At 44.0% G+C, this 27545-nt stretch overlaps 1 protein-coding gene across 5 annotated transcripts in view; it reads left to right on the top strand.

The window, feature by feature from the left end:
• Ripor2 (RHO family interacting cell polarization regulator 2) overlaps positions 1-27545 on the top strand; it is a 226230-nt gene that overhangs the window by 146141 nt on the left and 52544 nt on the right. For all 5 annotated transcript variants that reach the window (XM_052157675.1, XM_052157677.1, XM_052157676.1 and 2 more), the window contains 6 exons: positions 19446-19572; positions 21213-21368; positions 22485-22563; positions 24071-24094; positions 25171-25224; positions 26973-27122. In XM_052157675.1, the coding sequence (XP_052013635.1) occupies positions 19446-19572; positions 21213-21368; positions 22485-22563; positions 24071-24094; positions 25171-25224; positions 26973-27122 (590 nt within the window). The remainder of the gene's footprint in view (positions 1-19445; positions 19573-21212; positions 21369-22484; positions 22564-24070; positions 24095-25170; positions 25225-26972; positions 27123-27545) is intronic.

Here is a 27545-nt window from a genome sequence, read left to right as displayed (position 1 = left end):
AACAGGCAATCTAAATAAAAAATTAGTCTATAACACCAATAATAATATTCAAATAATTATTAACAATAATTTACAAATAATATTCAAATTATTATTAACAATAATATAACCATTATTAAACAACAATAATAATGTTCAAAAGCATTTCTGATGCCTCAGATATGTGTGTTAACTCATCAAGTTTTTGTGATAACCTGTAAGAATTGATTTTACCATCTCATAGATGATAAAATGATAGTACAAAACCATTACAATGCAGGCAGCCCAGCTTTAAACCCAGGCCAGGTGGGATCCAAGTCCAGGAGATGGCAATGAATGTAAATACAGAGACTCCAAAGGCAGAGTCACAGCTCCCACAGCAGCCAGCAGTCAGCGGCGAGCTGGGAGAGCCAGAGTTCTCCCACATAGCTCAGCTAGGTTGTGGCTGCCAGGTCTTTTAGCTTGGCAACTAAAATCTCAGACTGCCATTGTGGGCCGAGGTTTTCTGTGGATAGCAAGACAATTAACGGGGCTCTTCCAGAGTCTATTGCAACCACAGAGAGGCTTTTCACATTATCTAGGGGAAAGGGTCATCATTCCAGCCAAGGGCTTGCAAAGGTACCCCCATTGGGGTGAAATGGGCGCTTTCTCTGCCGCCTCATTGGCAATGCGTCCTGACAAACAATGCCATATTGGTAGCACTGACTGTCTGTCAAATGAACCAGCGCAGAGCAGGAGAGGGGAATGGAGGAAAAACAAAACAAGAGGAATCAGTGCTTCTTCAGTGAGGAGGTTTATTTTTGGCTCCATGTCTATACATAAAATATCCCTTGATCAATGTCATCTTAATTACTGAATATAGGGAAACAAGGCCATTGCTAATTGATGTGGCTTTAATTTATGCATCAGAGAATTATACAGGATAATTACCTGCAGTTGAAGAAAAATGAATACTGTCAAATCCGGGTAATACATGCGCACTTCACCCTTCTGTGTCTTTATCTGAAAAGATTTAAAGTGGTAACCAACCTAAATGATATGCAAAACGGCGTTGGTTTGCAAGCAGAAGTATTTTTTTGGTATATACCCTTTGATTTGCATCACAAATAGAGTTCTCAGATTGAGACTGACGAGATTTGAATATTATTTCTAGAACAATAGCTGTGATTCACCAATTTAATGTGTATTTGATCTGTTCCAGAAGTTCCCATTTTTCAAATCAGTACAGGAGAAGTTGTCTTCGTGGCTCCACATCAGCCTGAGCATAATTTCTCTTCTGAGGATAACTTGGTGGGATTGACGGTGATTTCCTTTATCAAGATTCATGGGATATTTCCAGTTTCCATCAGTAACTGCTTCCCACATTGTCCCAGAACCTACACAAAGCAGTGGCTTCCGAAATCTGAAACTCAAACAAGCAGCTGGAAAAAATTATGGGTCCACGAAAGAACACCAATGGAAATTTCCTGATGACTTGAGCCAGGCTGATAAAGCCTCTGGGGACTCTCTCATTGTGTTGAGAGGAGACTAAGGCTTGGATAAAGTTGATTTAAAAACGGGTTTACACACCTGTCATCACAACACTCAGTAGAGGAAAGGGGGGTTGGCTGCGAATTTGAGGCCAGCCCTGTCTGTATTAGAAGTTCCTGGCCAGCTAGGGCTACATAATGAGATGCTATCTTAATAAATAACAAAAAGCCTGCAGGCTGCAGAGGTAACTTGGTATGGAGCACTTGCCTGGGACTGCTCTGATCTCCAACACAAAGGTCTTGTTCAGTGACAGGCTCTGATCTAAGCTTCCTTACAGCCAGGCAAAAAAGGCAACATAGCAAGTTACTACTTAAGTTGTTGTGATCAGAAACATATGTGTGTATGTATAGATATATGCATATACCTTTGTGTGTATGTATATATATGCATATACATATTCATATATAGATACACACACACACACACATACATATGTGCTTGTATGTATAGAAGCTGGCCAGGAATATATACAGACAGGGCTGGCCTCAAATTGCGATGATGGGTGTGTAATCCCAGTTTTTAAGTCAACATTATCAAAACCTTAGTCTTCTCTCAATATAATGAGAGATCTTATATATAGATGTTGGTATATGATATATATTAGTTAATATATTATATATAATAACATATATATTAGTTCCTTGGAGGGCAACCCTTTCAAGTGATGAATTATGAAGAGATATCTTAGTGGGGGAAATTACTGGATCCAAAGCACAACAGCAAGGTTCAAAGACAGCAGCCCCGTGCTCACTGCTCTTCACTCTTGTTTTCTTATCTCTCCCTGAAGTGCTTCCCAAGGTCTAAAAATGGCAAGGGAAAGAAATATTATTTAAAAAAAGAAAAGAAAAAGAAATGTCTATATTTGGCTATCAATTGCCCTTTTCTGGGAAAAGCAATATAATTTAATCTAGGCCAAAATTTCACACCATAGTCAGATCTTGTTTTCAGCAAATATTGGCAAGAGGTGTTGAAGCTGGTTGACCCTAGCCCCACAGCCCTTGGGGGAGGGGGGCAGCCTGTACATGAGACCCAGGCTGCTCATTGGTCTCAAGACGGTGCCAGAATTTGCTATCTGACACTTTAAAGTTCTGAGAAGACTAAGCTGATTAGCAAAACTTGTCAGTGTCAAGGCACACAATTTTCACTGCTAGGCAAGGTCCTTCATCTCTGCAGCCTTGGCTCTGGTGAACGTGAGGGTGCGAGCACCAGGCGTTGGTTCAGCTGGGCATCTATTTGCTGGAGCTTCCACTTGGCAAGCCTGATGTCTTTTAATCCTTAGAAATTAGGATGCCAATGTTACACTTGACATCTTACAGAAGAGGAGGCCGAATAGAGGGCCCTCGTCCAAAGAGAGGACACACAGCAGCAGGGTGACAGCAAGCCACTGCCTCACATGCTATGCGGATGTTCCTAACCTTGCAGAGCTGTCTGCTTCCTAGTTTGTGCTTCCTACCTCTCTTGACCTGCTCTTAAGGGCCATCTCTAAGTCTCTGTAACTCAAGGCCTCTATTGGTGAGAGCTGTGGTTAGTCAAGAGAGAGGTGGTGGACACTTGTCTAAAGCCAAGCCGCTTTGGCACACTCTGAGACTAAGCTTCTACTTCGGTGCTTTGTGCTGACTCTGGCGGTACTAAGGAAAGTAAAGTTGGTAGATGCAGATACTTTCCTGCTGCGAATATTAATTGTGTCACACAGTAATCCCTTCCCTGCCAACCACCCTGTCCAGTGCTATGCTGGAGGTGGCAGAAGGAGGAGGGGAGATTGCAGTGACTGGCTGTGTCCAGCACCTGTTCAAGTGGTGGCCTCTTCTCTCTCGGCCCCAAATACCCAAGTCTGAACAGTTGGAGGGCATCTGCCCTCGGCTCTGGAACACCCGCGCTGCTGCCTCGAAAACAATAGGCCCAGCCTGCCAAACAATGTATTTTTGGTACAGAGAAAAATCCTGTCCCTCCTAGGGATCAAAATACATTCTTACTAGAATGTGTGTCATTTTTTTTAAAAAGAAAGTTGCCTGGTTCACATTCTGAATTCTACTCATCCCATTTGACTGTCTTCAACGCCTACATTTCAGCACCCTCAGTACTTTTCAATTCCAAAATCTGGGATGAGCTTTCAGAAGCATGCAAGATGAATGTGCCAGCTGCCTGCCTGAGGGTGGTTCACTGAAGACCTGACAAATGGCGCCGTAGAACAGAGACTCTGAGAGCTTCCCCGCCCACAGTCCCTCTTTGCCAGAGGAAGATTGATGCACTCCCAAGCATATAGATATACAAAATAAGAGGAGAGATCAGATGTTTGCTGATAACAAATCATAAAGAAATTAATTTTTAAAACAACTCCTTCAGGAGCTAGAGAAGTAACTCGGTGGTGAAGAGCACGTATTGTTCTTGCAGAGGAGCACGTATTGCTCTTGCAGAGGCCTCTGCTTTCATTCTTAGCACCCACAGCTGGCTGCTCACAACCACCTGGAACTCCAGCTCCAGCAGATCCAGCACCTCTGACCTCTAAGGGCACAAGCCCTCATATGTCCATACCACAGCCCTGACACATACAAGCATATATAATTCAAAATACTAAGAAAATAAATCTTGAAAAAAATCCCTTCATATACATATAATTTTGCCATTTCCTGGTGAAAACAAACTCGCATATGAAGAAAATGGATGAGCTTATTTATTCACAGAAGGAATTAAACTTTGGCAGAAAATTTGATTCTGTAAGACAGAGAGTCTTCAGTGATTTGGAGTTGACCAAAATTCTGATTTTATAATCATGAATGCTGAGAATGCCACTTTTCATACTTACATAGTACAGAAGAGCAGAAGTATGTTTAGCGCCATTTCAGACATTGCTAGAATCCTAGTAAAAGACTTGCAAATAAATATTTGTAAAGCATCTTGAGTGAAGTTGGAATCAGATGACCAGACACTGGTAAGGATCCCGAAGTCAAATGTGACTCTGCTTACTGCAGCCTGTGAGCAGGAAGAAAACCTAAGCCCTAGGAAGAGGTTTCTAAAATCTTATGCTGGAGTCCCAGTCCAGATTACCTAAATTGGACAATCAGGGACTGAGTCTCAAAATACAACATTATATGTATATGTATATGATGTATGTGCATGTGTATGTGTATGTATATGATGTATATACACATATATATGCACAAACATATATATACATACATACATACATATATGTATATGTATATATCCCCAGGAAATCCTAATTGCAGTCAGTTTGAAGAATGCTCTTTTGGCTCTCATGTTTGCTGGTGACATCAAGGGACAGTGGCTGGGACATAGGGGCCTTATTTTAGTGCAGGTAAATCCAGTAATTCAGTTTCTAAGAATGCGTGTGACTTTCTGGATTTAATATAAGAGATAAGATATAGGGTATTGCCCCTTGAGCAGCAGAGACTTCCTGCTCATTTTTGCTGAATCAAAAATGTTTTCATCACCACACCGGGGCAATCTATACCTAATTGGCAACCTCGTGGTAGGGAATGGTTGAAGAATAAAGGAGTAAAATCTAGGGGAGCCATATGAGACCCACCTAGTCTTCTCCAATGGCTTAGTAGAGACTCATGACGTTTGTAATCTGACAACCCTATGTTTCAGGTTGGTGGAAAATCTCCTTAAGGAACAGGAAAATAAAACAGGCATGATGGCACATACCTGTAATCCCAGCTCTCCAGAGGTAGAGACAGGAAGATTAGGAGGTCAAGGTCATCTTCAACTATGTAGGAAACTCAAAGCCATCTAGGACTACAGAAGACCCTTCCTGGGTTGGGGGATTGGGGGAGGTGGGGGGGGGTAGGGGAATGGGGTAGGGGGGTGGGGGGAGGGGGTGGGAGAAAGAAGAAACAACAAAACCATGAAAGCTGTAGTAGGATTTGTATATCTCAGCTAAGGGACAGTGGGCATGAAGGGTGAAAGGATGGGCTGATTCTGGTTTTAATTTTGCAATCCATCTTATTAGAACAGTTGCCTGAAGACCCGTTTCCTTATGTGTAAAGGAATGCTAATAGCTGTCCCTCCCAATTCACAGGCTGTTAGGATGCCAAAGTACTTGGGAACATGCAGGCTATACTCATGAGCTATGGTGAAGAGCTAGGCTCATTGATGAGGCCCTTTACTGATATGTGAGATATATACAGCCTTGTAGCCAAGACAGAAGCCGTCTTTCTGTTAATTTTGATACCCACTGGGCTGTCTGCTCCTAAACGTATTTAGTTCCAGGCATTTTAGAAATTCAATATGACAGAGAATGCCTCTGTCAGGTAGTATCGATGACTTCCCTATACTGAAACATCATTTCATTTTTCCAGGGCTGATGTTATCTAGCTTAATGTTGCCAGTCTGCTAAAAATGTGTGTGTTTCTGCAAGTTCTGTCAACGTAAGACTTCTCTGCCCTCTTAGCCATGACTAAAGTCCTAGAAAGCTCCTTCTAGAAAGCATGCTTTTGGAGGACAGGAAGAGAGTCAGGCGCTCCCTAAAGGCAGCTCCCATTCCTCTGTTGGTCTCTTCCAATTCCACTGGTCCCAAGCTTGGGCTTTCTGTGTTTATACAGATGTCCACCCACGTGGAGTGGAAAGTTACATGGATGTGGAAATCATTAAAGCCAGCTAATTTTACCACCCGTGTGGCCTTCTTGTTTTCTTTGAAGTTGTATAGGGTTGATCCATCAATCTAAAAGGCCAAACCAATTCTCCTTCCTCCTCTAGAGAAAATAGACAAATTTCTCATCGCTGTGAATTCATCTTCACCTGCTTCGCATCTGGGGGTGCAGGTTTTCATGTACTACCTTTATCTTTGGTCCCCCACAGGGTTTACTGTGCCCTGATGAACTCATAAGGATTGGAAAGGTTAGGAAGTGTTGTGTAGGGAAGACATAGCTTGGGTGGGTGGTTCCTGGGAAGTGACACCAAGTCAGACCTCTGCCCCCCACATATTCTCATGGGCACACATGCACTGGAGTATTCACATGATTAAATAAATAAAATTAACTAATTATTCAAACATGCATATAAGTAGAATGCATAAGGAAAATTCTTGAATTTCCATCATCCAGTTGCAAAAATTGTTCAAGATTTCTATATTTACTTGATACATCTGTTTAGCTTTTGTAACTGCAAAAGCCAAACCAGACCTCATGTCATTTGTATTTTGAAACTAAGGATGTTTTTTTCTTGGATAACTCCAATGTCATTTCATACCCAATGAAATATGTAAACTTTCCCTCCTATTGTTTAATATCTAAACTATATTAAATGCCCAAGCATATCAAAAGTGACTCCTCATTAGCTTGTCATGATGAAAAGGGACAAAAGCATTGCAGAGTGAGGACCGAGTCCCCAGAAAGCAAAAGCAGTCCATCAATGGCCTGATCTGGTCTAGAGGGCCGCGAGCAGGCCATGATGGTGGTGTGGGGGTAGGAGAGATCAGCATTTCAAGACAGCGACAGGGAGGTAGCCAAGCTTCACACCAGGGCTTCCAGAAGCCTTAGGAAAAGTCATCCTCAATTTCCTACTCCATAAAAATAGATGTGGCTCCCATCTAGGTAAATTGACTGAAGACAAAAACTGGGCAAGGCAGGCATTCCAGTGCTTTAGGGGCTGAGACAGGAGGATCATGGCAAGCTCCAACTAACCTGAGCTACATAGAAGGATCTCCTATGACTCCTCTGCCTCTTTGCCTCTCTCTCTACCTCTCTCTCTCTCTCTCTCTCTCTCTCTCTGTGTGTGTGTGTGTGTGTGTGTGTGTGTGTGTGTGTAATAAGCATGGAAGAAAGGGAAGAAAGAAGAATATCCTTACCCAAGTGTCAGCCTGATGTGATGTGACTGACTAGGAGTTCTGTAGGCTCATGAAAGACGAGGTGACAAGGCCTTCTGAATTCAACATACAAGCAATATGGCTTCCATGTGTGCACTAATTGCGCTCTAATGTGTTCTTTTGTCTCTGGTGCTGGGGATTTTCTCAGTGTCATTAAATCTAGTGCCGGGTTCCTCCTTTACACACCACTGTTCTTAAAGCTTAAGAAAGAGATGGGTCACTAATAAGTGGATATTAACCTAGAAAACTGGAATACCCAAAACATAATCCACACATCAAATGAGGTACAAGAAGAAAGGAGGAGTGGCCCCTGGTTCTGGAAAGACTCAGTGAAACAGTATTCAGCAAAACCAGAACGGGGAAGTGGGAAGGGGTGGGTGGGAGGACAGGGGAAGAGAAGGGGGCTTGCGGGACTTTCGGGGAGTGGGGGGGCTAGAAAAGGGGAAATCATTTGAAATGTAAATAAATTATATCGAATAATAAAAAAAAAAAAAAAAAAAGAGATGGGTTTTTACTGTTTTACAGTTTCATATCCTTTGAACAAGACGAAAGATACTAAGAAATCCCTGGAAGCCTCGCTGTCCAGTGGGAAGGCACATTATTCTGCTGTGGATCATCTGTGCTCTGGCACATAGCTGCTCTGCATTTCGATGATAAATAATTTGGCTTTGGCAGCCGAGAATAACTGTGCAGATGTTCTGCACCCGGCCACTTTTTGGTATGCAGTAGCAAGGACAGCAGAAACCACCCCAATTATAGCAGATTAATGTGCTAAAATTACCACAAAGAGAGCATGTGTATAAGCCTCTGGGAAGCCACTTAACTTTGAACCTACTGGCATATGATGGGACAGACACACACACACACACACACACACACACAGAGAGAGAGAGAGAGAGAGAGAGAGAGAGAGAGAGAGCCCTGCCTCAGGCTAACTAGTTGGGCATAGATACACACACTTTTAATCTCAGCTCTCAGGATGCAGATCAGTAGATCTCTGAGTTTGAAGCCAGCCTAACCTACATAGTAAGCTCCATAGTGAATTACACAGTGAGACAGTGAGATCCTCTCTCTCTCTCTCAAAAAAAAAAAAAAAAAGACTAATTCTAAAGCCAGGTTGTTCTGCAATTAAGCAGTTTATTGGCATTGAGATGCTGCTTTTGAAGTGTTGTCATATAATAAATCTTCAAAAAAAAGGAAATAATGAGGTCGCAAGGGGGACCTGCTGTGGGGTGGCTGGTGCAGTTGGGGAGAGGAGATGTGTATGATCATAATGCATTTGTATACATATATGAAATTCTCTAAGAATAAATGCATAATGTAACATAGAAAACTAAGAGGATATGAAAAAATATGGCTACAGAAAAAATAGTGGGTCCTATGAAAAATCTATCAGTTTGATTTTATGCACCTACTCTAAAACAATTTTGATTTCCTGCCCATTCTCTAACATGAAATACAGCATATAGCTTTTTGTATAAGAACCCAAATTCATTTTCTGCCTGACTCTTGTCCCATCAATGAGTGCCAGTGTTTGTCAAGCCTACAATATGCAAGTGCTAAGCACACTATTGGGCGTGTTCTCCTAGAACCCAACAGCCGTTTGTACCTAAGGTTTCAAAGATGGAGGTCAGTTCTGGTGAGAACAATAAAACACAGGCACTTGTTTAAAAAAAAAAGATAATTTTAGTAAAGCCAAATAGAATGGAAGAGAACATGTCAGTATCATTTTGAGGTTGTTATAAAGAAACTGCGACCTAAAGGAGTGGCCAAGCCCTGGGGATGATCAGTCTGAATGCAGATACTCTGGGAGGAGCTGACTTTCTTCTACATCAGAGTGTTGCTTTTCAATCTGATGATCAAAAGGGGGGGGGCATGGTGGGTGTATTTTTCTCTCAGCAGGATCAGCCAAGCTGTCTCCAAAACCATGTTCCCAAGACACATTCCCGTTTTGATACTCACGTGTTTAAAAAAAAAAAAAAGGTGGGGGTGGGGACAAAATTACTTATTATTACAAACAGCCTGAGCCTCCTTTAAGTGCAAAGTGCTCTTGCCTTCTAACCAGCTTTGATGTGTATCGTGCGCTCTGAAGTCCTGTGAGTGTTCTAGGCTTTGCATTTTAAAATGAGTAATGCCAACATTAGTCAGAATCAACCCAACCCCTCTAGAGATTTAAGTGGGTTTTGTGTCCTGAATCATTTCTCGTCTAATTATTGTGGGGCCAGCTGCTGCTCCCCGCATTTATTTAATCCACCAGAACGGAAGAAGGAGCAGAATTGTCATTTTCCCCAGGGCTGAAGCACGGCCAATTATCTAGAAGTTCCTACGATTGACTAACCCAATGAATAGTCGGGCTGTTATCATTTCTTCTCTTCACATGACTCAGGCAGACACTTAAAATAGCTTCCACATACTGTACTGTGCTGTCACCTTTGGGGAGGGAACTTAGGAGAGAGACTGGGGGCAGCCCAGTACCTCCTCACTGTGCATTTTCTCAGCTATCGAATGCTTGTGCCTTATAATGGGCATGCTCCGTTTGATGGATGAAACGCCAAGGGTCTTTACACTGAATTCTAGGTGGTGGGAGGACCGTTGCCCCACACTAGCCATGCTCGTCTCCTTGAAGCAACCTTGGTAAGTTAGGAAAAGAAAGAGCAGGGCTTAGAAAAGTAAACTGAGTGAAACTAGTCAACCTGGTCCCAAAGCCAAGCTTTTGTCTGTTTGTGGATTTCTGGCTTATTTCTTTGGTCTTGCCCTGTACTGACAATCAAAGATAGCTTAAAAGACAGCTGGGAACCCTCAAAAAAGGTGGGGCTTGGTTAAAGACATAAGACATTTGGAAAAAATAATGATGGAGTCCCTAAAGATGCTAGGTTATGGCTGGGCTGCTTGGAAAATGCTTCTAGAAACAGCTGAGCCAGGCATGATGGTACATGCTTGTAATTCCTGCATTTGGAATCTGAAACAGGACTGTAGATTCAGCACCAGCCCAGGGTACAGCTATCCCTGTCTCAAAAAACGTTAATAGAAAAACAAGCAAACAAACAAACAAACATCAGTTGCTACTTTCTTAAGATGATAGTAGTAAATTATAACCCATTGAAAACAAAAGCCTATGAGTTCATATTAACAATAAACCCATTAATGAATATAAGCAGTAGGAAAAGTCCCTTCTTACATACCAAAGAATGATAGGATTCAAAGATGGCCATGATAACCATCATGATTATAACCAACTGGGGCAATAGTCAGAAAATGGCTTACCAGTTTAGCTGGGCTGACTGGAGAGTGAGCCCCAAGAATCCACCTGCCTCTGTCTCCCCAGCACTTTGATTATTAAAGTATACACCACCGTGGCTGGCTTTTTAACACTCACAGGCTGGCTGTGAATAAAACTCAAGTCCTCGTGCTTGTACCTCAAGCACTTTACCAACTGTGTTATCTTTCCACCCTCTCTGTATTTCTAAACAGAAGCCTTCCCATCTGTGTGGATGTCTACAGTTTAGCAAAGACCCAAGCAGTCTTGACAAGATTGACTTCAAGACTGAAGGAAGTTTCATTCTCAGTTGAAATGCTTAATGCTTGCATTAAAATAGAGACTACTGGCTAACAGATGCTTGCTGCAAAGCCGAATGACCTGAGTTTGATTGCTAGGACCCACATGGAAGGAGAGAGCCTACTCTTCCAAGTTGGCCTCAGACTTTCTCATACATGTGCCATGGAAAGTACATACATGGGAGCTCATACATATATACACACACACACACATACACACATAAAAGAATTAATGCATGAATGAATGAATGAATGAATAAAATAAATAATAAAATGAAGAATTGCTTTCTCTGTTTCACAAACACAGTGTCCATAGCTGCTCAAGTGACACTTGCTTAAGAGGCCGAGGGCACCTGCCTTTGTCCCTCCATCTGCTTGCTAAGGAGGGAGATTACACAAAGTCATTTATAAATTTTTCCATTCATGTGTATTACTTATCTTGGTTGGGATTGGTTGTCTGCTTAACAGTGCTGACATTCGAGACACAGTTATCGACACTGCCTTGGTTTACTGTGGCGCATTCACACTTTAAAGAGGTAGGCAATGGGCCTGGAGAGACAGTTGCTCTTCCGGATGACCCAAGGTCTCCCAGAAGCCACCAACAGTTCACAACCATCTGTGATTCCAATTACAGGGGATTCAAAGCCCCCTTCTGTCCTCCACAGGCACATGCACAGACACATTCAGGCAAAACACCCAAACGCATAATAAAAATAAAATAAATCTAAAAATGTAGGCAATGCCTTAAATATATCTCCTTTTTCTAAAGATTAGTCAACTCTGTAATAGGTGCCTTGTAGATGTATAATAAGCAGAGTCCTATTTTTAGGACTCATTTCACATAATCATTTAGCATAGCAGGCTATTTACATCAGACTCACATGCTCGTTGAGACAACTGAATTATACTTCTGCTCTTGACCGAGATGTGGCGGAGCATAAACAGAAGGGCGCACTGTTAGAAGGAGGGACCTGTCAGGCATGGAGAAATGACTCAGAGACCAGTGGGCCGAGGGCTGCCTGGGCCTTGGCCTTACTAGAAGGCTCACTTACTGGGTTAATCTATACTCAGGGGGAGCACCCATCCATCTCACCCAAGTGTTTCCTTTCCTCATCCTGATGTCTTGGGTCTTTTTCTTGTAGAAGGAATGATGACTTCTTTCTGGAAATCAATGATTTTTCAATCAGCATTATTGATCTGAAGTGGCTCTGCCACAACATTTACTCATCTTGTGTTTCCAGCACGTCTTAATAGATGTACATAATCCCATATTTTGACATTTCCCTACATTGTAGGGCATGGAACCTAAGGCTTTGCACATCCCAGTCAAGAGCTCCAGGATCAGCCAGTCCCCAGCCTATCACCATAGACTTCCAGCTTCTACCATACCTAGAAGTTCTCGGACTTCCCTGGGTATTTCTAGCCCTGACCTCGGAAATCAGTCAAAGTGATCACGGAATTGTTTAGTGTTGTTAGCTTGTCGACTGTGTTCTCTCCACACAGAGAGCTGATTTCAGTCTGATCTGTGGAGCTCCTGTAGCTTCAGAACTTTGTCAGGTTTAGTTTCTTAGAGGCCCTTTGCCCATGAGCAGTGCTTTAGTGGGAGCAGAGATGTCCTTCCTCATCTCACTTGGACATCATAGATGTCCATTTTCTCTCATCGTAAAGGTTTCATGATTGCCTACCCGTCTATGGTCCTGGGGGGATTTGCTTACCGAAGAGAAGGAGAACCCCGTGAGGGTCAAGGTGTTCAGGTTCAGCACCTGCCACTTCTCAGATTCCACAATGTGCTATCTTACAGCTGAAGGACGAGCACGTGTGATGATGCACTCTTAATTTCCATGGAAACCTCTCCACCCCCCCTCCCCACCCATCCCAACCCCCACCACTTATCCTTGCAGAGCTCCACTTTGCCTTTGGCCAAATCCTCCATCTTAAAGCCAGAAGTAGAAACATATGTAACACAGGCTTTCCTCACCGGGATTAACCTGTGTATATCCTTTTACAATGGTTAAAAAAAAAAAAGCACAAACCTAACTGCTCCTGTTCTCCTTCTGGAGTCTCACTGAGTGCTGCTGGGTCAGCCAGGCCTTCCTTCTGGCTGGCTGGGGTGCTGCTTGCTCTCACTCAGCAAAGCCTGGAAGCACTTCTGCTTTGAGGGCCTCAGTGTGGAGATGCAGGCCTGGCAGGGGTGAGCGAGCCTGTTGGAGATCTGCTCCTTGTCACACCTGACCTTGTTAGTCCTAGAGGAGCCGTTGACATTTAAGGAGAGAAGTCTGTAAACACAAGCTAACCTAAGCACCACATGTGGAAGGCCAGCTAATAAAAGTACAGTAAGAGTAGACCTGCCAGCCGGGCGGTGGTGGCGCACGCCTTCAATCCCAACATTCGGGAGACAGAGGCAGGCAGATTTCTGAGTTCGAGGCCAGCCTGGTCTACATAGTGAGTTCCAGGACAGCCAGGACTACACAGAGAAACCCTGTCTCAAAAAAACAAAACAAAACAAAAACAAAAACAAAAACAAAAACAAGAGTAGACCTGCCATCCAGACCAGAATCCCATCCGTCATCCCATCACTTCTGGCGTCATTAATGAGCTACTGCTGGGGCTACCCTGTCTAGGCATTCTCCATAGTCTCCAAGCAGGCAGCCTTCCAATGGTGATTCCCATACCTGGCTCTTTGACATCACATTATTTCTAAGTTCTCCAGGTAGTCCTAATTGTCATTGGTTTTCTTACCTGTCCTTTCTGGACCAGTCACAATGTGAGACTTGGTGGAGTGAGGGGAAATCTGCCAGCCACTTTAATCTCTCTACCGTAACCTCTTCTCTACCTCCTGGCCCAGTGCTCCTGTCCTGAACCCGCCTGATGAGACTCCTTCTGATGTCATGTCTAGGTTTGAGGAGTGGCCAATGATGTCATAGCACTTATAAGAGAATGTGCAAAATCTCATCATTTTAATTTCAAAAGATGTATGGGGGGGGCATCTATGTGTGTGTGTGTGTGTGTGTGTGTGTCTGTGTGTATGTTGATACCAAAAGAAACTACTAGGTACCCTGGAGCTGGAGTTACAGATGGTTGTAAGCCATATAAGTACAGGTGCTGGGTCCTCTGAAAGAAAAGCAATTGCCCTTAGCTGCTGCTGAGCCATCTCTCCACATACACAAACCCTTTTCTAGGCCAGCAGAAAGATAAATATTGATTCTGCTGTAGTTTTTAGAAGAACCAGTCTTTTACGTTTTTTCATTATTTTTATGTATGTAAGTGTTTGTTTGTATGTATATGCATCACAGACATACATGTATGTGTACCACATATAGGCAATGTTCAGAGGGACCAGAAGAGGGAATCCAGTCCCTGGTACTGGAGTTATAATTGCTGGGGATCAAATCCTAGTTCTCAAACCCTGGTCCTCTTAAAGAGCAGCCAGTGTTTGGAACAGCTGAGACATCCCTCCAGCCCCAAGAAGTCTTTTTGCAAACCCAGCAGTCCTGAAGATGAATAACAGCGTCCAAAAGCAAATCTGTTTATCTGCTGATGATTTGTGTGCATGAAAGGAACTCTGCTTATTGGAAATGCTTTTGATGAAGCTTAGAAATGTAGATCTGGTGTAATCTGATGGTCTTTTGAATAAAAGTCAAGAAGTTCTTACATAATTCAAAACAAGGACATCAGGGGGATTGTGGCTTTCTTGAATCTACTCAAAATTTATGAAATCTACTGCATTGTTTCTTAGCAACTTATTTCTTCTCTATACAACATAAGGAAATAAAGTTGGCACCCAACAGCTCTCTTACATGATTTCTGGGACAACCTGTCCTCTCTTCACCCCCAACTCCAATGCAATCCCAGGAAACCTCAAGAAAAGGAATTTTTGCATTTATGAATAATACATGTATTAATCTCTGTAAGAATAAAATGCAGACATACCAAAATGTTGCTGACTACCACTCAGTCCTGCTTATCCGTGGACCACTGTCTATGCCTCCGCAACTTTTCTATCACTGTACATAGTTTCCTATGGTTTTGTCTTTACCATTCCTGGGATTATACTGTTGCCTACTATGTCCTAAAGGTTTTTCTTTAAGAGAAATATATGGCACCTTAGCATTATTACTTACTATTATTACTGGGTTTGAGACAGGATCTTACTATAGAACTCAAGATAGGCCTTGAATTCACTGCTCCTGCTCCTGCTCCAGCCTCTGCGGTGCTGAGATGACTTGCATGCACCACTCGGCCTGACATTATCTTCACTGTCATAGTTCTCTACCTTGGTGGTTAGGCCACAGTGCACTCACCACGTATGTCTGTGATGATTTGTGTGTATGTTTGACGCTGAGTATTGAACTCAGGGTCCTGTGAATGATAGGCAAGCACTCCACGGGGCCTAGTAATTAGCATGGATACTATTTCTCAGTGTTACAAACAGCGTGGAAGGAACACCTCTTATACGCCTCTCTGTGCTCTAAGGTATCTCCCTCAAGCCACATGAAAGGATGAGTATATTTTACATTTCCACACCGACATGTGTCCCTTCCAACTCTTCAAGTCCTTTTTTTTTTTTTTTTTTGGTTTTTGGGATTTGGTTTTTTGGAGACAGGGTTTCTCTGTGTAGCCCTGGCTGTCCTGGAACTCACTCTGTAGACCAGGCTGGCCTCGAACTCAGAAATCCGCCTGCCTCTGCTTCCCAGAGTGCTGGGATTACAGGCGTGCAACACCACCGCCCGGCTCGAGTCCTTTTTTTAAGTTAAGACATTTGGCCTAATCAAGTATCTGCTATCAAAATGCAAATTTCTTCCAGGGTAGGTAGTTAAATGCTCAGAATCTTACACTATGTTGGACAGTAGAGAGGACAGTGTTTAGGGCAGATTCAGAAACTGAGTAAACTTGCAGGACTTCATAGGAAGGCAGTAAGCTGTCTAAAGGCAGAGGACCCTAAAAAATAGATGGTCCTCATACTTCTTGCACTGACCAAATACCTGAAACAAAGCAACTTACAGAAGTTTATGTTGGGTTGTAGTTCAAAGAAATATTGCTCATCAGGGCAGGGTAGAGACATAGTGACAGTCACATGTGCCTGGGGTCTGAAAGCCAAACAGAACAGGAAGCGGAGAACCAAGCTATCCAATCCCAAGGCTCTCTTGCAGTAACCCACTTCCTCCAGTGAAGCGCCACCTCCTCAAAGTTCAACAGCCTTTCCAAACGGAGCCACCAGCTGGAGACCTAGTGTCAAGTATATTTGTCCATGAGCGACATTTCACATTCAGATGCGACATTCAAATATCCAGAGGAGGAGTGGAGTGATTTAAAAAGGTGCTCAAAGATGCAGAGTCACAAGGTCATCTCCACAGACTAAAGGCTGCAGAAGCTGAAAGAAATGCAGTAAAGAACTGTCACCCCGGACAGGCATGCTGGTTCCACCTGCAATCCCAGTACTGCAGAGGGAGCTGCAGAAGGAGCAGGAGGTCTAAGCCAGTCTCCACTATGTAGCAAGTGTGAGGCCCTCTCTCAAAAACCAACCAACAAACAAACAAACAAGATTTGTCACTGGTCATTCTGCGTCTGGAGACCTGCAGGGGTTGGGGGAGGGTGTTTTGTTCCCTCTACAATGGTCACTTGCTCCCGACCCTGCACAACCCACTCCATTTCTTTAAGAATTTGGTATGTGTATCCACGTGAATGTGCATGTACGTGAGCACATGCATGCATACATTTATTCGTGGGTGGGTGTGTACGTGCATTCGTTCATGCATGGGTGTGTGCATGTAGGGGCGGGCAGGGGAACTGATGAAAGAATAGAGATTTCAACCTAAACAAGCTCACAAATTCTTTCCTGGTAGATGATGATCCTTGCTGGGATAGAAGAGATGATTCGGAGTTAACCCCTTGCCAGCCACACTCCTAACAGTCACACATCCCCCATGGGAAGTTAGTAAAAAGTTTCTGAGTAACATTTCATCTTCCAATGCATGTATATCCTAAAATCCTTCACAAGCACCTGCTCTTAGATGCTTTCATCCCTGTGACAGAGAAGAGATCAGCAGATTACACATGTGACACCAGAATATTACAGGCAGAGGCTTAAGACTGAATAATAAGCCAGACATGGTGTTAAATAATTTCAGCATTCAGGAGACCTTGTCTGGGCCTAAGCTTTTCATAGCCACTATGCCTCAAGATCTCCATGCCATGATCCAGGTCAGAAACTTGTGTCTTCCAGCCTCAAGATCTGGATCACAGGTGATCCCTCCAATTCTGGATTGTAATTCATTCTAGATATAGTCAAGTTGACAGTCAGTAATGGCCATTATACTATTTAAAATATTTAAGTGTCTCAGAGTTTCTAGAAATTATATATTTATGTATTATATATGTATGTATGTATGTATGTGTGTATGTATTTTTGCTTTGTTTTGGTGTGGGTGCTTTGAGAGGGAGTCTCACTATGTAGCCCAGACTGGCTTAAGACTAAGCCACCCAGGGTGACTTTGAACTCATAGCAATTCTCCTGCCTTAGCAGTTGAAATTGCAGGCAGAATCTTGCCATGCAGTCCTGGCTGGCCTATAACTTGCTGCATAGAGAAAGCTGGTCTCACACTTGGCTGAGCCTGGCACCTTTGCCCTGTGTGCTAGGATTTAAGTATGATGAAACTGTATGTTTTGCTTGTTTCTTTTAAACTCAATCTTACATAGTTCTATCTCATTACATTTAAAATTAGAGAGAATCCTTCTGGCTTTGGTAGCTATGAGGTTTTTGTCCCATTCCATGAAAAAGTCAGCCTGCTGCTACCTACCTGTCTGCAGACTGGCCTCCCTGTGAGTGAGCACCTTGTCCCCAGGATTAAGGCACACTTCTCCCAGAGAGTAGAGACTTAAACCCCTGTGACAGTGTGGAGGGGAGTCTGCTTTTGGGGGTTTAGCTGTTCTCTCTTTCTCCTAGTGTCCTTAAAGAACAGTGGGGCCAGGTGGTGGTGGCGGCGCATGCCTGTAATCCCAGCACTCTGGGAGGCAGAGAGGCAGGCAGATTTCTGAGTTCGAGGCCAGCCTAGTCTACAGAGTGAGTTCCAGGACAGCCAGGGCTATACAGAGAAACCCTGTCTCAAAAAAAAAAACCAAAATCCAAAAAAGAACGGTGGGTGATGGTTCCCAAACACACTAGTTGGTGTGTGTCCACCTTTGGAGGTTTCAGTGTGTACACTCTCCTATTCCTGTGCTTTCCTGTGAGCTCAGCCCCTGCCTGGGATGACATCACCTGCTGAGACAATCTGTCTGGTTGACAGTGGGTAGGGTTACCTCACAGTTCTAGGGCAGTCCCTTGGGGGACTAACCTTGGGCTTCTGTCCAGCTGAAGTTGCACTTGACACTGCAACTTGGTCTGTCACAGGGAATCTTCACAAAGCCAGAGAACCTAAGAAGAGATCAAAAAGGATGCAGCCCTCCGTGGGCCTCCTGCCTCCCTTGTGTTCTCGTCTAGCCCAGATTATCAGTTCTTTTGTGGTCGCTCCTTCTGTCCTTGCTTATTTTTCCAGACATTGCAGTGACACTTACCTATCAAAATAAGGAGTGAAAGGGGAAAGAGTTTAAGTAAGTTCATCTTTAAAGAAACCTCATATTTGCAGCCTTACACATAAAAAAATCTGATCCACAGGCCTAACTACGTTTTGAGTTTCAGGTTGGACTATCTGAAACTTTGATGGTGGCTCATTTATGCAGTGCTGTTGTCATTGAATGGACTGAACCATCACAAATCTTCTCATCTGTAGTAAACCTTAGGTTTCTAAAGTCTTCAACTTTCTTAGGTTGAGCCTAAGAAAGAAGGGGGCGGGGAGAAGAGGAAGGAGGGGGAGAAAAGAAAAGGAAAGCAGGAGAGAGGAGAAAAGAAGGAAGGAGGGGGCTGGAGAGATGGCTCAGCAGTTAGGAGCACTGACTACTCTTCTGAAGGTCCTGAGTTCAAATCCCAGCAACCACATGGTGGCTCTCGACCATCCATAATGAGATCTGACACCCTCTTCTGGAGTGCTTGAGACAGCTACAGTGTTCTTACATATAATAAATAAATAAATCTTTAAAAAGAAGGAGAAGAAGGAGAAGAAGAAGGAGGAGGAGGAGGAGAAGGAGAAGAAGGAGAAAGGAGAGGGGAGGAAGGAAACAAGGAAAAGAACTCTTAAAGAAAATATACCTTGGCTTGGGGAGATGCAGAACAGCTCCGTGGATAAAACACTTGCTCTGCAGGCTGGAGGATGAAGTGTCAGGCACCAGAACCCACATTCGTGCTAGGCAGCCATAGCAGCTGGCCTCTAATCCCTGCACTGGGAAGGTGAAAAGTGGGATCCTTGGAGCAGACTGGCTAAGTACGCAGCCATGTAGCCAATTTCCCCGACCCCCAAGGAAACCTTAGTGGCAGCAATTCTGTGTTTGTATTTATTTTGGTCTAAATAGATGAGTATCTTTTTAGGACAGTCTCAGAAGCATGTCATGACCAGGATCTCTTTGTTACCCCTCTGAATGTTGAGAAGCCTGACACTCACCATGATTTTCCCTCTGTCTACAGGACTGCCAACCAGACTCCCAGAAACCATGCTGGTGGGATCCCAGTCCTTCTCTCCTGGTGGGCCCAATGGCATCATCCGGAGCCAGTCCTTCGCAGGTTTTAGTGGGCTGCAGGAAAGGCGATCCAGGCAAGTGCTGGGCACTCCTCTTGGGATGCAGCAGAAAGGGGCCGTGTGTGCCTTGCTGATGCACACGTGTGTAGCAACTAATGTCAGGTCTTCGTGGAAAAGATAACACGTCCAATATTAAGTGTGACTATTCCTATCATTTACAATTCCTTGTGCAAAGATATCTGAGCATTTAGGATGAGCTAGCCCTTTACGTGTGTGTGTGTGTGTGTGTATACAAGTATACATACACATTTGGCTAGCTTTTCCTAGCTATTATGAGAGGCCATGCCCTCACTATTGATTACGTGATCACTCCAAGTTGTGGTTGAGGGGAAGGTTTTCAATGTAGAAATGAGGGCGAGAACAGCAGTACAGCCAAGGCATCTGGAAGAGTCCAGAGCCAGGAGAGAAAGTCATACACTGGACATGGCCACCAGAGTGAACTGGGCCATGAAATGGGGTGGGGAGTGGAGGGAGTGAGAGAGGGCTGTGAGAGGGGGGACAAGAAGAGGGGACAGAGAGAGAGACAGAGAGAGAGAGAGAGAGAGAGAGAGAGAGAGAGAGAGAGAGAGAGAGAGAGAGAGGACAAAAAGAAGACCAAGAAGTCACTTGTCTGAAATGGCAGGGTTCTCTAGGAATCAGGAGCTAGGGGAAGGGAAGCCTATGAGCTGCAGACGTTTAGGGTCGGGAGCTCTGGGAATCCAGCCCAGATTCCAGCCTGAAGAAGCCGGGAGGCCAGCGTTATGCTAATTAGTATACTTTGCTATGCTAATAGGCACCACAGTTGGTGGTAGACTCCTTCCTTCCGGTCTCACTCCCAAGTCCCTTTAAAGCCCACTTTCCTTTACCCTCCTGTTTCTGAGACTGGATTGATATGAAATTGTTCAGTGATAAAGACTATGCCTCTGGAGAGCTGATATCATTTGGGTGGAGGCTGGGAAACTAGGCTCTCGGTTCCCTAGAATCTCCTCTCATAAAACCAAAGAAGGTCAGAGAGTGAATGGGTAACACGCAAGAGAAGTCGCCCTCATGGACAAAGTTCTCTCTTTCCAAGCGGAGCTCCAGGTTTAGAGAGAGACTCTGCCTCAAAAAAAAAAATAATGTGAAGAGTGACAAAGGACGATACCCCAAAGTCAGCTTCCAGATACATGAGTGCACACATGCACTAGTAGACCCCGATGAGAACAAATAATTAAAAAGTAAGCTAAGACTTCAAGGCCAAGCTCCGAGTTTTAGTTTAGTGCCCTAGAAAGTTAGCTATTTTCTGGGCTTTGAACACTTACCCAGAGGGTATCACTCATATCCTAACAAGACATAAGTTTGTATCTGATATTATGCAATGACTTTTCTTTTCCTTTGGTTGGATATAACTTCTACCTGTTCCTTGTTTCCACCTGAAACCATTTATCCCTGGCTCTCTATGAGCTAGGCCACAAGCACACCCTCAAAAGGCAAACACAGCAAGCCAGGCTACGCCTGCAGGGTAGCGCTTCTGCTCTGCAAAGCTTTCAGCAAACAACTCTCAGTACAGAGCTGTTCAAGGCCATGTCTCATTCCTCCAGGCACTAAGATGAAGGCAAGAAGGTTTAAAAGGCATGTCTACAGTGGGTCTTTTGATGCCTGAAGCTAACGGTTTCCTTTCTGTTCTCTTTCTTCAGGTGTAACTCCTTCATTGAAAATGCCTCTGCTGTCAAGAAGCCTCAGGCCAAGCTGAAGAAAATGCACAATCTAGGACACAAAAATAACAACACTCCGAAAGAGCCTCAGCCCAGGAGGGTGGAGGAGGTCTACCGTGCCTTGAAAAACGGCCTTGAGTAAGAACTGTGTGCCCTAACTGTGCGCCTTTAGGAAAGAGCTGCTTCTTCCCTAAAGGACATGTTTCCTTCAGTTTTGAAAGGGCCATGTGAGCCACGGCTGCTTTATTCTTTGGTTTCTATCTGAGGTGGGATCTCATGCAGCTCAGGCTGGGCTTGAACACCTTATGTAGACCTTGCAGTTACGATCCGTCTCCACCTATCAAATGCTGGGATTGCAGGGGGGAAAAATGTGTGCCTGCACACGTTCCTGGGTGTTTCCTTCTTGCTCTATCTTTGGGGCAGCTTTTTATATGTCTCACGGATGGGAGACAGGTTGTATTTGCACATCGTATCATGACCCCACAGTCAGCTTGACGCAGTAATGTGCTTATAGCTAACCCCCTGGACTGTTGGACTTCACTTAGACAATAGCTGAACTAGAGATTGCTAAAGAAGGGTTCTGAGCCAGGCGTGGTGTGGGTCACACTTGTAATCCTACCTAGAGCTCAGGAGGCCAAGGCAGGAGGATCATCAGAAGTTCAAAGTCAGCCTGGGTGACTAGTATATAAATTGACCCGAACAGACATACATGCAACCAGTTTGTAAAGGGTTCTGGAACCTTCCTGAATGAGTTATAAGGACAGTTTGTCCTGAAGAAAACTTGCCTAGCATTTGTTAAGACACCTACAGTAACTACCGGGTTTAACTAGACAAAACTGTGTGACCCAGGTCCTGCCTAACCCTTCCCTTCCATTGACTTTTCTCTTCTGCATTTTCATCCTCAAGGGGGCTCTCTGGCCACCTCTGTTTCCTTTCTTCCAGACTAGACAGGATCAGATGCAGCTACTAGACTTCCAAAATGTTCCCCAGCCACAAATCAAAATTTTGATTCTTTTTCAAGAGAGAGGCAGGGTCTCACTCTAGAGCCCAGGCTGGTCTGAGAGTTACTATGAAACCCAGCCTGGCCTAGAAATGCATACTAGCCCTGCTTTAGTCTCCCAAGGGCTGAGCTTACAGGTGTGAGCCACCGCCTGGCCCCCATCACTGGTCTTAAATCCTCTCAGAAGGCAAAGGTCAGCGACTGCCCAGGTGGCTCTTGAAGCGAGCGCTCACCCTGGTGTCTTACCTTTGCAGTGAGTACCTGGAGTTCCACCAGACGGAGCTGGACAAGTTGACCGCTCAGTTAAAAGATATGAAGAGAAACTCTCGCCTGGTAGGTACCTCTGATCCTGAGGATGCTAACGTGGGATAGAAGGTGGGGAGTTCCTCTCCTCACTTACTGGAGGGGAGAGCAGGCAGGAGAAGAGGAATGTTAAAGAAAACAGATGCAAGGAGCAAAGCTATTGCCTCCTGGTGTGTATTCTGGAAGGAAGAATTGCTGAGCCTGGCGGCTCACACCTGGAACCCCAGAAGGAGGGAGGAGGAGGCAGGAAGATAGCCAGCCTCATATAAGGAAGCCTTGTCTCACAAAACAAACAAACAAACAACAACAAAAACAATAATAATGTTTTTCTTTTAAATGCTTTATTCTTAATACTTCCAAAGGTCCTGAGTTCAATTCCTAGCACCCATTTGGCAGTTCATGATCTGATGCCCTCTTCTGGTTTACAGACATACATACAGATGAACACTCACATACTAAGATACATAATTACATCTTTAAAAGAAAACTCTAAATAATATAACAAAATGACCTGTTGTTGTTTTCCTAGCATCTCCTTAGTGTATTCAGAAATGAGAACATTTGCTTTGTCTTCAATTTGAAAATGTAGGCCAGTGTCCTAGTTTGCTTGCTATTGCTGTGGTAAATGTAACTTGGAGTTAAAAAAAAAAAAAGGTTTATTTCAGCTCACAGGTTGTATATGCCATAATAGGAAGAAGTTAGGCAGGAACCTGGAGGCAGGGACATTAGCAGAGGCCAAGGAGGAGCACTGCTTACTGGCTTCCTCCTGTGGCTTGCTCAGCCTGCTTTCTTATAGTCCTCGGGACCACGAGGTCATGAGTGGCACCACCCAAAATGGACAGGACACACCCATCTTAATCATCAGTTAAGAAAATGCCCCCACAGACTTTCCTACCTGCCAATCTGAGGGTGTTTTCTTAATTGACAATCCCTCTTTGCAGATGACCCTGACTTGTGTCAACCTGACTGAAAGTTCGCCACCACAGTCAGCGGCAGCAGGCGGGGAAGGAAGGGAGGAAGGTCTCTAAGAGGCCAGTGCGAAAGCACTGTTGAGCCCCATTAGAATCCATGCTGTATGATAATGTCCTCTCTTCTGATGAGTGTGCGAGGATTAATTTTGTTCATTTCAAAGTGTTACTTATTACCCCTTAACATTTCAAAGCTGCAGGAAACCCAGGGAGAGTCTGCATATGCAAACCTGACAGCTGCATTTAACATGTGTTTGCCTTTCACGCCATTGGCATGTAGACTAAAATGCTTTTGGGGTTTTGTTTATGAACCCTTCAAGTTGCCAAGAGGCCACATGAACAGGGTGCAACTGTAGAGAACCACAGAGGTCATGTGACGCTGACTCCGAAGAGTACCCCAAATAACCTAGAGTTTTACTCATTAGAAGTGAATGCCAAAACTCCAGTAGAATTTGACAGGGCTGGTGATTCCCTTGAGCAATGTATAGATGGGAGCTGAGCGTTTATTAAAGTGGGCAGGATTTCTAAGGAGGATGTGTTGTAACTGAGGAATCTTCTTTCCGTTTCAGGGTGTGCTCTATGACCTAGACAAGGTAGGCTTGTGTTGTGTGTCGGGGTGTTGCTGAGAAATGAAGCTCTGCACTCAGAGCAGGTGTCAGAATCTCTGTAGAGGCCCTTTGGGGGACAGAAAGATTCCTGATAAAGGATGATGGGGGGGGCGTCTATGAGCATCAGGGCCCACAGAATCGAAGAGCACGAGGGGGAAACAAGGTCTCCAGGATGTGGTTTGCTCTGGTTTCTGAGTCTGGAGCTTGTGTTTGGAGATCCTCACTGTGTAACTGCCCTTTACATCAATCTGAGACATTTCTGATTAGAAAATGTCATAGTTACTTATTATGTGCCACTAAAATGATGTATATGTATATGTATGTATATAACATAATGTTTCAAAAATACAAAAGTAGAAAGGAATGATTCCAGTAAAATCTAGTTCTTCCTTTTCATGAAAATTATATATTCTTATTGACAAAATTCCTCCAGGCCTTTTAGAAGGGAGACTTTTGTGTCTTCCTTTTTAGTCGTACACAACGTCACTCTCCATGCCGATCTGTATGCATCGCTTTATTTCAATGCCTAATCTAAGCACGGCATTCTCCACAAAGATATTTTAAAGGGCCATTAAATCAAATCTATGTTACAGTATTTATAACTCATAGGGATGGCACGACCAGCTGTATCTGCGAGCCCAAAAGGACAGCTGTTACAATGAGCAAATAACAATTATAAAGCATACCCCAGTTCTAGATTCAATTGCATAATTCAGCATGCAGAAGCACATTTAAAACATGCAAACTATGAAGACATTTAGATATTGTCCAAATGGTACTGCTCCACCAGAAATCAAATGGCTTGGTTACCTTGGTGTTTACCATGGGATGACCATAATTAGTTCAAGCTCATCTCTCAGGCCAGTCGGTGTGTTGAAAAATATTTTCCAAATTAACGTTAGGACAACTCTAAAATAGTGGCCAAGGTAGAAGGAAAGGGGAATCAGGAAGTCCTTGCGGGACTTGTGCAGCGGATAGGCTGGTGAAATTTCTCTCAGGAGCCTAATCAATTGCACTGTGAATGGCTGTCCTTCCTTCAAGCTTCTCTTTTTTAATTCCAGCAAATTAAAACGATTGAGAGATACACGCGACGCCTGGAGTTTCACATTAGTAAGGTAACCAGCTCTGCTCTTGTCTCTGTAACTGCCCCGTGCATCCAAGCCCTGAGTGGATGGCCTTAACTAGATGCCTCTGATGAACTTAGAAATTACAACCTTGGGGCTGGAAAAACGGCACCGTAATTAGAGCTCATGCTGCAGACCCAGGTTCAGTTCCCAGCCCCACAGGGTGGTTCCCAAACAATTTTAACTCCAGTTCCAGGAGATCTGACACCTTCTGACTTCCCTAAATACCAGGCACATGCATGTAGTACACAGGCATACATGCAAGCAAAACACCTAATCACATAAAATATAGGTAAGTAAAATCGGGAAGAAAGAGAGGAATTAAGTAAGGGGGAGGGGAAGGGGGACGAGAGATGGGAGAAATAAGAACTCGAAGCCTGATTATCTGACACTGTTTGGACTTCACTCTCATAAGTGTGAACAACTTAACTGAATTTTTCTCTACTGTTGAGCCATGATTCACAAAATTGTTTTCAGTAAATAACCTCATTTTTAAATTTTTTTTAAATGCTTAATCCTGGGGCAGGGGAGATGACTCAGTGTTTAAAAGCACATACTGCTCTTGAAAAACTCACATCCCTTAGCTCACAACTGCCTATAACTCCAGCACCAGGGGATTTGATACCTTCTTCTGGCTTCCAAGGGCACTTGCACTCAAGAACCCATACCTGCAGATAGACAGACATACACAATAGACACATGATTTAAAATAAAGCAATCTTTAAAAGAAAAAGAAAAGGCTGAGCCTAGGCTTAGAAAGATGGATCTGTGGTTAAGAGTACCTGCTACACATTTACACAATCAAGAGGACCAGAGTGTGGATCCCAGCACCCGTGCCACAAGCTGGGTATCCCCAAGACTGCCTGTAACCTAGCTCCAATTGAGGCAAAGACCAGAGGGTGGGTGGGGCTTGCTGGCCCTCCGGTGTAACTGAGAAAATCTGAGCTATAGGTTCAGGGAGCAACCCCTCCTGCTTCAAAGGAATAGGTTGAGAGTAATAGATAAATTCAGTTGGCACCATCTTCTGGCTCCTGCCTAGACACACACACACTTACACTCACACACATACTCATTCATAAATGCATAGATAAAATACCGACTCAAAATGTAGATATCACCTGTTGATAATAATACCTCTTAAAATGATAATAGCTTTGCATACTACACTTTTTTTTTCGTTGACATAGAACTAGGACCTTCCCGATGCTTATTCCACATGTAGAGGGCCCCTGTCCTCATTGTCTAACCCCACAGTCCAGCAGAGACCTAAACACTTTCCAAAGTGTGCTCTTACTTCTCTGTGTCTCCCCAGAACCCCTCTCTAACCCCATCCCTCCCTTTATCTCTGTTTCTTTTAGAAGCAGGATCTAAGTGGCCTAGAACCCATAACCCTCCTATCTCAGCCTCGCAAGTGCTGGGATTATAGGCATGAGCTTGGCCAGCTATCTAAGCCAACTTAAACAATCCCAATGGCAGCCTCAAAGACGTGACAGGGCGTTTTCAACTTGTGTAATTTGGAAACAGGATCCAAGCAAAATCTGCTTTGAAACAAAAACAAACAAACAAACAAACAAACAAACAAATGGGTAACAGTGTTGAAAATGAATCAGTGACTGATCTAAAGAAATTGCCCTTGACAATTCTCTGCTTCTCCAGAACAGAAAGGGCATGACAACAACCTATGGGACTTCTCTCGAGCGTGACAGTTATTTTTCTGTTTCCTGTTTGGGGTCTGGCAGGTAGATGAGCTCTATGAAGCCTATTGTATCCAACGGCGGCTCCAAGATGGTGCCAGCAAAATGAAGCAAGCCTTTGCTACGTCCCCTGCCAGCAAGGCTGCCCGGGAGAGTCTGTCTGAGATCAACCGCAGCTACAAGGAGTACACAGAGGTAAATCCTGCAGTCTCATGCCATGACACAGGCCTGTAGTCCCAGCTACTCAGGAAGTTGAGGCAGAGGGATTGCAAGTTCAAGTGTGTGACCTTGGGCTACTGAACAAGGCCAGGCTGGGCTGTTCAGTGAGACCATGGCTCCAAATGTAAACAAGAACAACAAAGTTAAAAGGGAACTGGGAAAGTAGGTCAGTCCCAGAGCCAGAGCAGTTCTTTACCTGTCAGACACGAGACCCCTCCCCTCATATATGGGGGAAAAAAAAGGCCGCAAGCAAAGCAGTGGTGGAATTGTCGAAACTAAGCCATGAGGCCTAATACTTCATCATCTAAATTCACTTCTAAATCCTACAGTGTGCCCTGAAGGGAGAGTAGACTCCATGAGAAGATGGCTAGCCCACATACAGTTTTGATATTGGACTCC

This window comes from Apodemus sylvaticus, chromosome 14, assembly GCF_947179515.1.
Source record: "Apodemus sylvaticus chromosome 14, mApoSyl1.1, whole genome shotgun sequence".
Classification (NCBI taxonomy): domain Eukaryota; kingdom Metazoa; phylum Chordata; class Mammalia; order Rodentia; family Muridae; genus Apodemus; species Apodemus sylvaticus.
This window is presented reverse-complemented; position numbering and strand designations above follow the sequence as displayed.